We start from the raw sequence: 16,119 nt of genomic DNA on the forward strand, positions 1-16,119 counted from the left end.
TGTGTTAAAGCTGATGGAGTGCGTCATGTATTGTTGTAGATGGTGCTTCTATTCTTAGAAGCACTCACAAACATTTTCGGAGGGCAAAGAGGGTTGCATCAGTTCATCTGGGCGCAACGTTTATTGACAGATACGTTTCATCACCCATCTGAGTGACCTCTTCAGTCTAAACTGGCTGCAGGTATCCCCACCCTTATAAACCATACAGTGGCCTAACGACCGAAGCCAACGATCAGTTTCATATGCAATTATGGGTTTTTTCCATTAACTAGAGTTTCAATGGCCATGTGTGAGTAGTACACATGGCAGTAAAACTCTAGTTTCAATGCATCAGCATTCAATGCAACCTTTATTCACCTTCTTTGATTTTCTTACCTGGATTATTGAGCACGCACCAAGGCATTTTTGGAGGGGTTGTAAAGAGGCTGCAACGCCGCCCCACCCTTGAATCTGCACAAAAACATGACACCGAATGTCACCTTGTGAGTGAAAGACTCTCAGCCCAAATTCACGAGGTGGTTCAAAACTAGTGGTTTTTAATTGGGGTTGTGGTTAGGGTTTTTGTGTAGTATTGAAAGTTGAGCATTAGAGTTAGGCGCAGGATTAAGGTTAGGGTTAATTCTATGGTTTATCTTTTTTTTTTTACTGGGAAACAGGATTGGATAGGAAATATGATTTTGTATCAAACAAATTGTTGATGAATAAAGATATGTGAGTTGTGTGTGTTGCATGTGTGTGTCTGTGAAAGAGAGAGGGAATGAGACAGAGAGTGCATGCATGTGGGGAAAAGAATACCTGAAAGGTCTAATGTAATGTAGAGTTAGCTGTGTCTTTGCTAGATCACCCGACCCTGGGGGAAAAAAGAAAAAATCACTGTGGAATGGGTGGGGATACAGTGGGAATGCTTCTGTGTAAATGCAAGGTTTCATGTAGACTTTCTTTTGCCCCCCCACCCCACTTTTCTCCCCAATTACACTTGTCCAATTACCCCACTCTTCCAAGCCGTCCCGGTCGCTGCTCCACTCCCTCTGCTGATCCAGGGAGGGCTGCAGACTACCACATGCCTCCTCCGATAAATGTGGAGTCGCCAGCTGCATCTTTTCACCTGACTGTGAGGAGTTTCGTCAGGGGGATGTAGCGCGTGGGAGGATCATGCTATTCCCCCCCAGTCACCCCCCCTTGAATAGGTGCCCCGGCCGACCAGAGGCGGCGCTAGTGCAGTGACCAGGACACATACCCACATCCGGCTTCCCACCCGCAGACACGGCCAATTGTGTCTGTAGGGACACCTGATCAAGCCGGAGGTAAGACGGGGATTCGAACCAGCGATCCCTGTGTTGGTAGGCAATGGAATACACCACCAGGCTACCCGGACGCCCAGGTCTGGACCTTATTAAAATAATTGTTTGAGCTGGCATGATGTCATTAATGTCATGGGGGCTGGGGGGGGGTATGGCTACTGGGACAAGTCATATTACAGTCTTTGTCTTGAATGTAACTTTTACTTCCCAAGTGGCACAATTTCCAACTAAGTTAACAAGATAGAAATCCTCATGCACACTAATAAAAACCACAAACCCCTCGCTACCTCAAGTAGACATGCATGGAAACAGACACATACATACAGGCGAGATTTTCCCCTGCCAACACTTGGTGATGCAACCAAATAATTGATGTACATAGGTGTGATGCCTGTTGAATTAGGCATGTTAATAGTAGATACATCAACCACGGCCATTCCTGATCGTCTTTGAACATCTTCTTTCTCTTCAACACTCCCCTCTGTATTTAATTTGTATTCACAAGGGGATTCTTCTCCGTTTGAGGTTACATAGATGTGAATTGGGTGGATTTCAGGATCTATCTTAAAAGCCTTTCTAAAGAGGATGAGGTATCAGTCAGGTGATGATGTTACACTGATGCAATAGTTGAACTTGCAGTGGTTACTTCTGGAAACTGTACAGGTTTTTATCAACTTATTTGACACTAATTCATCCGTAAGTGGTAGTTGAATACAACCTGTATATCAATGAGAAAGGATACTGAAGGCAAACTTTATTTTATTTAATATTGATTATGTAGTGGGCAGAAATTGCCTAAGGAAGAAAAAAAGAGAGCTTGTGATTAGTAGAACCCCAGTTCAGATCCCAAACTGGCAGGGGAAAAAAACTGGGGAGGAATTGTATATTGAATGAATGATCTTCGAGCCTCCATCACCCTTTAAGTACCCTTGAGCAAAGCACCTAACCCCCAACTGCTATGTAGCTCAACAGTAAGGGATTGGGGTTGTACCAGGCAGCTTCACTAAAAAAAATGAAATGATGGATTTACTTAAAAATAGTATGTGCTAAGTAACTTGTAATTCCTTGAGCACATATTGAAAAAAATCTAGTTTCTCAGAAGTTACTTAACAGTTGCGTGGAGCCACTTGAGAGAATTTTTTTTTAGTAAATCCAACTTTTTTTTAAGTTTCATACATGAATGTGAAGTAGAGACTTCCTGGAAAAGGAATATCTGTGCTCAGTGAATCCACCTTAGGTAATAAATAAACACACACACACACACACACACACACACACACACACACACACACACACACACACACACACACATATATATATATATATATATATCAACTTCGTTAAAAGAAACACTCAACGGTAGGGAAAGTGCTCAGCAAATAAGGAGCAAAATAATCCAGTGTCAAGTAAATTCTTTATGAGACAGCAAAAGCCTGTTTCATGCCATAAGCAATTATCAGCTCGCTCTCTCTCTCTCTCTCTCTCTCTCTCTCTCTCTCTCTCTCTCTCTCTCTCTCTCTCTCTCTCTCTCTCTCTAGATATACTATATATATATATATATATATATATATATATATATATATATATATATATATATATATATATATATACATATATTCTATCCATCTCAGCTGTTTGGTACTTTGTTGTCCTGTCTGCTTAGAACGACCAGTGTAGATTATACACTCACGGAGCACCTTATTAGGAACACTATCCTAATAGTGGGTAGGGCCTCCCTTTGCTCTCAAAACAGCCTCAATTCAGGTCAGGTGACTGGGAAGGCCACTGAAGAAATCGTCGTCATGTTGATGAAAGCAGCTTCAGAGGACTTTTGCTTTGTGACATGGTGCATTATCCTGCTGGGAGTAGAGGATGGGTAAATGGTGGCCATGAAGGGACGCACATGGTCAGCAACAATACTCAAATAGGCTGTTGCATTCAAGCGATGATTGATTGGTATCAACAGGCCCAAAGTGTAGAAAACAATCCCTACACCATTACACCACCGCCACCAACCTGGACCGTTGATGCAACGCAGGTTGGCTCCATGGTTTCATGATGCTTGTGCCAAACGTTGACCCTACCATCTGTATGCCTCAGCAGAAATCGAGATTCATCAGACCAGGCTACTTTTTTCCAGTCTTCAACTGTCCAGTTTTGGTGAGCCTGTGCCTGCTGCAGTCTCAGCTTTCTGTTCTTGGCTGACAGAAGTGAAACCTGACGTGGCCTTCTCCTGTTGTAGCCCATCTGCCTCAAGGCTTGACATGTTGTGTATTCGGAGATGCTTTTCTGCTCACCACAATAGTACAGAGTGGTTATCTGAGTTGCTGTAGGCCTCTCTATGAGCTCGAACCAGTCTGGCCATCCTACACTGACCTATCTCTGACCTATCTCATCAACAAGGTGGTTCTGTCCACAGAACCGCCTCTCACTGGATTTTTTTTTTGTTGCTTTTCCACACTATTCTGAGTAAGCTCTATGGAGTGTGTCGTGTGTGTAAATCTCAAAAGATCAGCAGTTAAAGAAATACTCAAACAAATCCGTCTGGCACCACCAATCATGCCACGGTTGAAATCACTGAGATCATATTTTTTTCCCAATTCTGACGGTTGATGTGAACATTAACAGAAGCTCCTGACCGACATTGGGAGGATTTTATGCATTGCACTGCTACCACATGATTAGCTGATTAGATAATTGCATAAATAAGCAGGTGTACAGGTATTCCTAATAAAGTGCTCGTGAGTGTATATTACTTGAACTGTCCGAATCTAAAAAGACGGACTAATAATCGTGAGGACACACTACAGAGCACGTAAACGTGTTTATTCTCATGCTTTCGATGGCATTTCAAATGATTAACCAACGAAACAAAAAGAATACAGCAAAAATATCAATTTCAGTACATCAATATTTCAAAAGTCTTTACATCCAAGAGTGCATTTGGTATAAATAGAATCAAATAATAGAATAATCACATAATATATAATTTCTCTTTTAAGAAACATCCTTATTGCAGAGTAGGAAACATAGCATATGATTAAATCATATTGTACACAAAAAAGCCATGGCAAATAACATTCATAGATCAGCAGATATTCAGTATTGTGCCCCTTCAACCCAGAATGGAAAAAGAATGCATCAACGCATATGCAGAGGACAAATCATTATCTTCATAAAAGTCTATGGTGGAAATCATGTTGAATATATCTACAGATGTCTTTCTTAACATCTCAGAGCTAAAATATCACAATAATTCAGGGGAAAGTGTGTGTGGGTGTGTGTGTTGGGGGGTTCCCAGAGTAAGACATGTTTTTGTCTGCATTCAACCCCAATTCCCATTTTAGGAGTTTTATAATTGCATTTTATAAAGAAAATACCTTTTTGAATGAAAAAAGCATTACATCCAATCATAACTTCATATAAGATGGCGGTGAAAAACAAACAACAACTAAAATCTTATAAATAAACGCTGCAGAGAATACAGAACAAACCCTCTGAGTGACCCGCAAGAATCAATGACGAGTCTGGATCATTAATGAGTCAAAAACTCATCTTGGAGGTGGAAAAAGGTGCTACGGTCAAAGCCCGACTAGTTGCTCTTCTTCGAGCTCTTTGTTTCGAGTTTCTCAGACTGCTCTTCGGCCTTGGCAGGGTTGACTGGGCTGCTACACCGCCTTGTTGCTCCGTTCTCACTGGGCTCTTTGGTTGTGGCGTCACAGATCGTCTTGGTGGTCAACCCATTATTGACGGGGCTCCTCGTTGCCTCGGAAGTCAGGGCAACGTAAGGGGAGGAGCTCGAAAAAAGTGTCTTGTAGATGGCAGACTCGATGGCAGCAAAAGGCGAGGTGGAGGAGCCTGTCAGCATCATCCTTGACTGAGAAAGAGAAGGATAAAAGTACATGGGAGGAGGAGATGAAGGAGGTGGGAGGAGGATGTGACAATGTAAAGCACTTGTTTGTGGGAATGAAGGGTGAATGTGTGTGTGTGTGTGTGTTTGTGTGCGTGCGTGCGTGTGTGTGTTTGTGTCTGATTAGAGGGATTACGAGTATCGACCATTCTCCCTCACGAGCACATTGGTGTGTAGTTTTGTTTACGGGATACAATTGTTATGGGGAGCCTGCATAGGATTGGAAACACAAAATAACAAATGGAAAGACACAACTCTTGGATCTGATGAAATGGCTTGTCATTAATTTGACCGATCAGAGTTAAGGGGAACTAACAGCTGAGAGTTAAGAGAAGACATGGTAGCTTTATCTGTCTCAGTCAGTCAAGAGCACAAGTTTCCCAGAGTAGAAAGGAGGGGATGATGCAAGCAGATGAAAATGATGCAAAAATCTCAGCCCTATGGGTAATACCGAGCTAATGTGAGTCACCACAGAAAAACTTGAAAAAAGCAAGGGGAGGTAAGCCATTTAGAAGACAAGACTGGAGTAACACCACATGGTTAGAGGGAGCTGCAGTACCACAACATTTGTAAAACCCAAATCAAAATATAAGTGATGGAGAAATACCACAATTAAAAAAACATTGTTATAATAGATCTCAAATAGTTTGTATGACCTTTTCTCCTGATCTCTATCCCAACAGTTTTTAAAAAAAATTCAAAATAATTTATATGGAAATATTCACACACACACACACACATATATATATATATATATATATATATATATATATATATATATATATATATATATATATATATATATATATATAAATATATTCACAATACGTGATATTTAGGAATAAAATATCTTAAGGAAACATATGTAGGTACGTGCTATCCCAGCTAATTTATGGTAGGCACTAAATACCTTGTTGATGACAGTGAAGCTGGTGTATATCAGCATCAGGTGCTGCTTCTGTAGAGGTAGGTACTCTGTCTGCTGCAGGGCAAACAACACAGCCCCTATCAGGGTGATCTTGGTGGGGCTAAACAAACAGAAATTCAAAAAGGTCAGCTGAAACTGCTTGTCGTTAAATACTGAGGAAAATGGCCTTGATGGGTGGAGCATAACGTTTGCAACAGCACAGGTGAGTATAAAAGAGGTCACATTTAATATAAATGAATTTCTTTGCACATGGAAAGTTAACATGTCAATGTGTCAACCAAGTGCTTCTAAACACATGCTGGAGACAACTGTCTTCACTGGAATAAGACAGTGTTGCTCTCATGCAACCATTAAATAATTCAAAAAATTTCTTCGCTCATTGTCTGTAACTATTTCATCCAACGCAGGGAGGGAGTAGACTGGGGGGGTTGGAGCTTATTCTAGCATGTATAGTGCCGTGAAGATATATTTGCCCCCTTCCTGATTTCCTTTATTTTTTACAAATTTGTCACAATTAATTGTTTCAGAACCTCATACAAAATGTAGTGTAAGACAAAGAGAACCTAAGTAAACACAAACTAAGGGGCAACCGGGTGGCGTGGGGGTCTATTCCATTGCCTATCAACACAGCGATCACCAGTTCGAATCCCCGTGTTACCTCCGGCTTGGTTGGGCATTCTTACAGACACAACTGGCCGTGGGAAGCCGGATGTGGGAAGCTGGATGTGGGTATGTGTCCTGGTCACTGCACTAGTGCCTCCTCTGGTTGGGGTGCCTGACTTTTTTTTGGGGGGGGGCTGAAAGGAATAGCATGATCTTCCCACGTGCTACGTCCCCCTGGTGAAACTCCTCACTGTCAGGTGAAAAGAAGCGGCTGGTGACTCCACATGTATCGGAGGAGGCATGTGGTAGTCTGCAGCCCTCCTCGGCTCGTCAGAGTGGGTGGAGTAACTACCAGGATGGCTTGCAAGAGTCGGGTAATTGGCCAAGTACAATTGGGGAGAAAAAGGGGCAAAAGAAAAAAAAAGTCTAAGCAAAAAAATATTAAGATATGCACCAAGTTCTAAGTTTTTGGCAGATAGTATTGATTTTTGCAATGTTTCTGAGCTGAAAGAAACACGGCTGAATGAGCCTAGTAAAACGAGGTTCAAAGTTCAAATGTTGGTCAAAAGGAATACCAAGATTCTAGCAAGGGGGCCAATACAGTGACTGACCTCATTAGTAAACCAATCAGGGCCAATCACAAGGACCTCAGTTTTGTCAGAATTAAGATGGAGAATATTTCGAGACATCCAATTTGTAACAGAAGCTAGGCAGTCGTGAAGGGTGGTAAGGTTATTGAGGTTATTAGGTTTAACCAAGAAGTAAAGCACGCTTCACAGAGGAATGTGAATAGTAATTTCCTCTGTGAATAGCACACGTGGCCATTCAAACTCTAGTTAATGATCACACCTATTTGCATATGAAACTGATCGTTGGTTTCGGTTGTTATGCAACTGGGGTGGGGATACCTGCAGTCAGTTTAGACTGAAGAGGTCACTTAGTTGAGTGATAAACCGTTTCTGTCAATAAGCGTTGTATCCAGATGAACTGATTCAACTTTCTTTGATTCTGAAGGAGGATGTCCGGTCATCAGTCCAGGATCTGAAGCTGAAGCATAATTGGGTTATGCAGCAGGACAATGATCCAAACACAAGAGTAAGTCCACCTCAGAATGGCTCAAAAGAAACAAAATTAAGGCTGTGGAGTCAAAGTCCTGACTTGAACTCCATCAAGAGCATGAACCAGCAGTTCATGCTTGAAAACCCTCCAATGTCGGTGAATTACAGCAATTCTGCAAAGAAGAGTGGGCAATTACTTTTTCATATGGTGGATATGGTTGTTGGAAAACGTTTTTTTTTCTTTCAATAAATGAAATGATCATTCAAGAACTGTATTTTGTTATTACTTGGGTTCCCCTAGTCTTATATTACATTTTTTTTGGCTTTTTTCCTCCTCTTTTTCTCCCCAATTATACTTGGCCAAATACCCCACTCTTCCAAGCCATCCCGGTCACTGCTCCACCGCCCTCTACCAATCCGGGGGAGCTGCAGGCTACCACATGCCTCCTCCAATACATGTGGAGTCGCCAGCTGCTTCTTTTCACCTGTGAGAGGTTTCACCAGGGGGGATGAAGCATGTGGAAGGATCACGCTATTCCCCCCAGTTCCCCCTCCCCCCGAACAGGCACCCTCACCGACCAGATGAAAGGGCCAGTGCAGCGACCAGGACACATACCCACATCTGGCTTCCCACCCGCAGACATGGCCAATTGTGTCTGTAGGGATGCCCGACCAAGCTGGAGGTAACACGGGGATTACGAACCGGCGATCCCCGTGTTGGCAGGCAATATAATAGACCACCATGCCACCCGGACGCCCCGTCTTATATTACATTTTGTATGAAGATCTGAATCCATTCAGTGTTACAATATGCAAACATAGAGGAAATCAGGAAGGGGGCAAATACTTTTTCACAGCACTGTACAAGGCAGAGGGCAAGTGCCCTGAGCCTACATTCCTTATGTTCCCTTATTTGTGAATGAAAAAAAAAACTGATTTCTATCAACATGCTCATGTCTGAGACCTGAACAAATAATTTGTCTCACCTGGTTTCTAACAAAAGGCTTGGCTGCTACAAGTGTCTCCAGCATTGGTTTACATTTACAACATGTTCTTTTCTGTTGTATATTAAATATACTCTATTCTTGTAAGTGTAGAATTGATGACAAACAGCATCATTAGAGGAAGACATACTATGACATTTTGATGAGCTCATTGGTCTCTGGTTTCCAGACTCCTCGAACCAGCTGCTCAAAATTACTCATCAGACCACCTCCAGCACCTAGTTAAAGCAGTGACACAGTCATTAAAAACTAAAATACCGTCCATCATTCTTAATACCATTCAAAATTTCTTGTTTTTATTGCTTGAAGTTAAAACCCATTTAATCATAATCATCTTTATTTTCTTCTTTTAGGATTTGTAAATGAAATTGACATCTAATGTTTTTAATTTCATGGAAATAGTGACCAACAAATTAAAGTTAATTCTAAAGGCTACCCAATTCTAATGGATAATGTAAAAACAAAAATGAAAAGCCTGAAATGGATATAAAACAGAAAATTAAAGCAATTAAACGATTCTCTGCTCACCATTTGCTTTGCAAAGAAAGTGAGTCTGTTTGAAATTGTACAAAGTTTGCATGCTTGGATTTGAAAATTTACACTCCCATTCATTCCTCACTGCAGATGAGTTCTAGCTCCATAAAAATTGCACAAGGACCACTTATGCACTTTTCTCTTAAAACTGTTGCACAAACTTTCAACTGGCTAGAGGTCCATACTCTGCTTCGGCTATTTCAGGATACTAAACTGACCTTTTATCAGTCATTCCTTGGTTTATTCAGCTGCGCACGCTTTGAATTATTGTCATGTTGAATGATAACATATTTTCTCTAACTAGAACTTCCTTTTTCTGCAAAGTATGTTGACATCTGGAGCTGTTAATTTTCTTCTTCATTCTGGCTGGAGCCACTGTTCCTGCTGAACAAGAATGAGTTTACATATTTATGCAATCAAAGTGCTTAAAATTTCTATTTTTCATATCCTTTTATTTTGACATTACTTGTAAATACATCCACGTGAAGATAAAATGCCTGTTGTAAAAAGGTTACTTAGGACCTTACCACAAAAAATAACCAATATGAAGGCATGTAGAATTTCCGTACCCATGGCCCATGGTTCTAGTTTTCAATCCAATGTTTGTTGCTATTTCACAAGCATATTTGTTCCCCTTAAATGTTAGCAAAACGTTTTGACAAAATTACTGAAAATTATGCTAAAATGATACAATCAATGGGCCATCTGTAAATATCTGTTCATATCTAGATTATAATTTTAATTAAAGAATTATTATAAACATCATGCCCTGTGATGGCCTGGCGGCCTGTCCAGGGTGTCTCCCCACCTGCCGCCCAATGACTGCTAGGATAAGCTCCAGCATCCCCATGACCCCAATTGGGATAAGCGGCTTGGATAATGGCTGGATGGATGGATGGATGGATGGATGGATGGATGGATGGATGGATGGATGGATGGATGGATGGATGGATGGATGGATGGATGGATGGATACAATCAAATAATATAATCTCACATAAACTTCAAAACCTGACTGTCGGCATTCCAGGCATTTGAACAAATTGCATTAATTTAACTATGAAGCCATATTAACATGTACACTCCTTGTCACCCTCTTTGGTCTTCCTCTGGTAGGCCTTTATCTGTGCCCTCTACAAAAGTAACAAGCTCCGGCTGGGGCGGGGGGGTCTAGTAAGATGAGTGTTATGTAAATGTGTATTTTCAAAGCTCCTCGTGGCACACCAAATCCTAAAAGCTAAAATCGCCTTCTTTAATGCTAGACTCTCCATTTTTGTTGTAAAATTTTCCGTGGCTAGTTTCTCTTTTACACCATCAAAAAGTGCAACATTAACATGTCTGGTAAAGCTGCACGAAGCGGAAAGGGAGTTGCTCACCTGCTAGCTGACACTGTTGCTAGCCATGACCAGGCTAACAAGAAATTTCCAGACATGTCCCCAGCTCAAAAGGAAGATAGGCTTCCACTGATTTGGCAGAAAATGACAAACAAGCTCTTACAGGATAATGGATGGATAAATGCAATCAAAATGATGAATCTACCCAGGTTACTGTATCTTTTTCAAAAATTGACCATATGCTTAAACGCATCCCTTTTTGAAGAAGCTCGATTTTATCATATTGCCCTTTGTATGGGGTTACAAATAACACAGGATATCCAAGGCTCACTTACACAAACCCCTTGGGAAGGGGGGTCTTGGTCTGTCAATTTTTAAACACTACTACTGCGCAACTAATTCCATGGCTCTTATCTACTGGAAATGCGGAGATGCAGACTGAAAGGAACCCTTCATACAGCTAGGACTATTTGCCGTTAAAATTCCTTACTTCCTACAAGGAAATGAAAGATCTGTTAATCCCTACAATGAAGGTCACATTTTACCATGTGCTCAAAACTGGTATAATTCCCCCATGTTGGAGAGAAGCAGTGATCTCCTTGATACCAAAGGAGGGTAAAGATAAACTTGAATGTGGAAGCTATCGGCCAATAAGTGCTTTGAACCAAGATTATAAGATCTTCACCCACATCCTCGCAAAGAAAATTGAAAAAATCCTTCCCAAAATAATAAGTCTAGATCAGACAGGAGTTATTTAGCAAAGGAAGACACAAGACAACATCCGCCGAACGTTACATGTAATTGAACACATGGCTAAAAATAAACTCCAGGCAGTACTATTGAGTCTTGATGCAGAAAAAGCATTTGATCGGGTCAATTGGGAGTTTTTATATAGAGTACTACAGAAATTTGGATTTCACCAGACTTTTATTAAAACAATTCAAGCCTTGTATAATAGCCCAAAGGCGAGAATAAAAATAAATGGAGCCATAGCAAATTCTTTCAGCCTGGAAAGAGGGACGAGACAAGGCTGCCCAACAAGTCCATTACTGTTTGCAATATTTATTGAAGCATTAAGCCAGGAGATCATTCAGGACAAAAATATTACAGGTATAAAAATACTAGGTCAAGAACATAAAATTTCTCTATTTGCAGATGACATTTTAATTTACTTGTCAAACCCAGAGACCTCAATTCTGAAATTATTGTCACTCTTAGTTAACGTTGGTTCTGTGTCAGGTTATAAATTGACTCAAATATTAAGTTTATATTACAGGGCTAGCCAGATCATGAGCTCTAAAATGCAACTAAATTGGGATTTGGATCACATGAGATACCTAGGAGTAAACATAGTAAACATCCCAAAAGAATTAACAAAGTTGTATGCCTTAAACTTTAATTTGTTAAGTCATAAAATTGAGGAGGACATAAAAAGATCGAATTTCATTCCAATATTAAGTTCTGAGTCATGAATAGAGTCAGTAAAAAAATACAAATTAATATCTTGCCTAAGGTATTATATTTGTTTCAAACATTTTCAAATTAAATAACTGACAATTCAATGAATGGGATAAATTAATATCGTGGTACATTTGGCAAGGGATAACACCAAGGATAAGATTTAAAACTCTTCAGCTAGTGAAGAACAAGGGAGGATTTGCACTCCCCTGCCTAAAGGACTATTATATATCGGCCCAATTGAGGATTTTGTTTTGTTGGTGTAATTCTGATTACCAAGTGAGATGGAAAGAAATTGAAGAAAACATGTCTGGGACAGTTCCAATTCAGGCATGGATAAGGGCTAAAGGACTAATTAAAAACTGAATGGAAATAGGTAATAAGTGGATTAATCTATCAATGAAAACATGGCTAAATACTAACACTCAGAATGGTTGGTTTGAAGAGATAAGAATTCTGAGATGGTGCTCTCACGACCTTGACTTTACCCCAAACAAATTAGATATGATTTATAAAGGATGGGCTAATCAGGACCTCTCCACATACTGTACCTTTTTAAATCAGTGGACGCTGAGCAACTTTGAGACGTTGAAAAGACTACACTGGTTAAATAATAGTGACTTTTATAGATTTCTTCAGGTATGCCATTACACTAATGGATTTTTTATGTTAGAGAGTCAAAAGGCATTTGAAAATAACTTATTGAAAGTTTTAGTGTTAGTGTTAGTGCCTGTAGGATGGATTCAGGGCTTAAAATAATCTCTAGGCTATACAGGGGACTTCAGGGGATTAATATAGCAAGTACCACCTACATAAAACAAAAATGGGAAAGGAAAACTAACAGTTGCATTTCTGAGGAAGTTTGGGCAAAATATTGCAAATCTCCATGGAGGATAGCAAGCTCAACCTCATGGAGAGTGTTCGGTTGGAAGAGTCTTAGTAGATATTTTATCACACCTGTTCAGACATCTCACCACTCGGGCTCCTCCAGCTGATGGTGAAATTATGGCTCCCAGGAAGCCAATCTCTACCACTTGTTTTGGGCCTGCCCAAAAGTAAATACATTTTGGCGTTATATATATATATATTTAATTGGTGACTATATTTGGGACAAACATTACTTTTAATTGGGATGAACTCCTCTTTGGTCTATTATATGCAACACCCACAAACATTAATACAAGTTACTTATTTGGAATATTGAGTATTGAGTGTAGCTGCTAGAAAAGCAATTACAAAGAAATGGCTTAAGCCAGACACCCCATCTACAGAGGACTGGTATGATATCATTTATGACATTTTTGTGATGGAAATAATCACCTTCTCCATGAGGCAACAGTAAACTAAATTCAAGGAAATTTGGGAGAAGTGGAAATTGTATATTTCCCCAAAATGTCCTTCTTTTGTTTAAATTTGTTTGTGTAAATATGTTTTTTGTAATTTTTCTTTCTTGTTTTCTTTTATCTCAAATGGAAAAAAACAGCCCATGGTATATATTTGTATTCTCTATATTTACTCTGTAAAATGCAGAAAAGATGGATCACTTCATAAAAGTATCTAACTAAAGATTATTATGTAAAAATGCTGTTGTATGTGATTTCAAATTTTTTAAAAAAATTAAAAAAAATCCTTACTTCCTGCTCTTTTATTTTCCAGTTCTGCCTTAGTAGACAAGTCAATTCAACAAATCATTACATTAAAGAATTCTTTGTAAATATTAAATCAGATAAAAGTGGCTCGTCAAACTCCTAGTGTTTCGATACATGCTCTCATATGCCAAAAACACTCATTCAGGCCTGGATAGTTAAATGGGGTGTTTGCAGTCTGGAGAGAGAAGGGTATCAGAACTTTTTTAGATCAGCAAATTGATGGCCAATTTGCATCATTGATTCAATTAAGTACTAAGTTCAATCTTCCAAATACACTTTTTTCCCCGATATCTTCAAGTCAGACACTATGTTAAGGAAAAGCGCCCACACCCTGAGCCCACTCCAACCAACCATCCTTTTCTGAAAAATTCCAAGCAGCTAGGATCATAATTTATGAATTGCCTTACTACTTCAGTTTCTTCAGATTTTATTAGGGAAGCGTGGGCCAGTGATTTGACCTCAGAGATATCAGCAGAATTCTGGGACAATGCATTGTACCGGGTCCATCATTGTTCTGTTAACTCACGGTATAGGTTACTCCAGTACAAGGTGATGCATAGGTTATGCATAGGTGATGCATAGGTGGTGGTGTTCTGTGTCACAACACAGAACACCACCACCACTTGGCAACATCTGGAAATGGGCATTATGGCGGGCTGCACTATTTCCCCTCTGGCATTCACCATGGCAATGGAGCTCGTCATCCGTGCATCTCGATGGGTGGTGGGAGGCGAAAGGTCCAGGAATGGCCTGCGTCTTCCACCAATCCGGGCGTACATGGATGACTTGACCACCATAGCAACAAAAAAAAACCATGCACCAGGCGCCTGCTGCAGAAACTCCAGGAGAACATCAAGTGGGCACGAATGGAGTTTAAACCAAGTAAATCTCGCAGCATCTCCATTGTCAAAGGTCAACTAGCAGATGAACGGTTCTGCATTAGTGATCAACCAATCCCCACAGTCCAGGAGAAGCCCATCAAGAGCCTCAGACGGTGGTACAATGCAGACCTCAAAGACACCCAGCAACTGGAGCAACTTCGCCAGGATACAATTAGTGGCCTCAGGCAAATCAACAACACTGCACTGCCCGGGAAGTTGAAGCTTTGGTGCTTTCAGTTTGGGCTGCTACCCCGACTCATGTGGCCAATAACCATGTACGAAGTCTCACTATCTGATGCCAATCGCTTGGAGAGGCTAGTGAACTCGCAGGTGAGGAAGTGGTTTGGACTGCCAAGGTGCCTCAGCAGTGTTGGACTCTATGGCAATGGAGCCCTCGCACTGCCAATTTCCAGCCTGGTTGAGGAATTCAAATGTGCCAAAGTGAGGCTGGACATGTCGCTCACAGAATCCCGAAATCCAGTAGTGAGAGGAGTTGCTCCAACCCTAGCAACAGGGAAGAAATGGACCCCGGCTGCAGCTGTACTGGAGGCGAAATCTGCCCTCCGCCACCGAGACGTAGTAGGCCATGTTCAACAAGGCAGAGGCGGCCTTGGCCTGGGAATAAAAACACCTACCTGGCAAAAGGCGACTACTACCGAACGGCGAACTATGGTGGTTGAGGAGGTTCGCCGACAGGAAGAAGCAGCCAGATGTGCTAAAGCTGTAGCACAAGCCAAACAGGGTCACTGGATGAGGTGGGAGGGTGTTGAAAAGAGGAAACTCACATGGAGTGAGCTCTGGAGCATGGAATCAAACAGGCTGAGTTTCATCATCAAGGCCACATATGATGTCCTGCCCTCTCCCATAAATGTAAATCTCTGGTTTGGAGAGAATCCATCTTGCTCCCTGTGTACAGACCCAGCAACCCTCAAGCATATCTTGGTTGGCTGCAAGACCAGCCTTACCCAAGGCAGATACACCTGGCGACACAATCAGGTGCTCAGGTGCTTGGCAGCTGAACTCGATTGCAAGAGGGTTTCCATCAATGCCCAACCTTTCAACAACCAGGAAGGGCCCCGGCGGTTTCAAGCTTTCATTCGAGAGGGGGATAACTGAAGACCAACCCTTCACTTCCCAACTTAGGCTCACTAAACTCAGCCAGGGATTGGGAAATGCGAGTGGACTTAGGCCAGAAGCTCATCTTCCCGACAGAGATCGCAACAACCACCTTGCGACCAGACCTCGTTCTCTGGTCCAATTCTAACCAGCTCGCTTACATCACTGAGCTCACATTCCCCTGGGAGGATACAGTCGATGAAGCGTACGAGCGTAAGAGAGCTGCGGTACGCCAACCCAGCAGCCGAAGCAGAGGACAGAGGCTGGAAGGTGAAGGTGCGCCCTATGGAGGTGGGTTGTAGGGGCTTTGTTGCCAGCTCCACAGCAAAACTCCTGAGGGAACT

The 16,119-nt window shown here is 41.3% G+C and overlaps 1 protein-coding gene across 1 annotated transcript in view; it reads right to left on the minus strand.

The window, feature by feature from the left end:
* Positions 1-4,116: 4,116 nt before the first annotated feature.
* tmem38b (transmembrane protein 38B) overlaps positions 4,117-16,119 on the minus strand; it is a 31,261-nt gene continuing 19,258 nt past the window's right edge. Inside the window, exons 4-6 of the mRNA XM_056301977.1 lie at positions 8,935-9,022; positions 6,122-6,239; positions 4,117-5,178 (exon numbers count right to left, since the gene is read on the minus strand). Coding sequence (XP_056157952.1) covers positions 4,894-5,178; positions 6,122-6,239; positions 8,935-9,022 — 491 coding nt within the window. The 3' untranslated portion in view covers positions 4,117-4,893. The remainder of the gene's footprint in view (positions 5,179-6,121; positions 6,240-8,934; positions 9,023-16,119) is intronic.

This window comes from Lampris incognitus, unplaced genomic scaffold (assembly GCF_029633865.1).
Source record: "Lampris incognitus isolate fLamInc1 unplaced genomic scaffold, fLamInc1.hap2 scaffold_269, whole genome shotgun sequence".
Taxonomy (NCBI): Eukaryota; Metazoa; Chordata; class Actinopteri; order Lampriformes; family Lampridae; genus Lampris; species Lampris incognitus.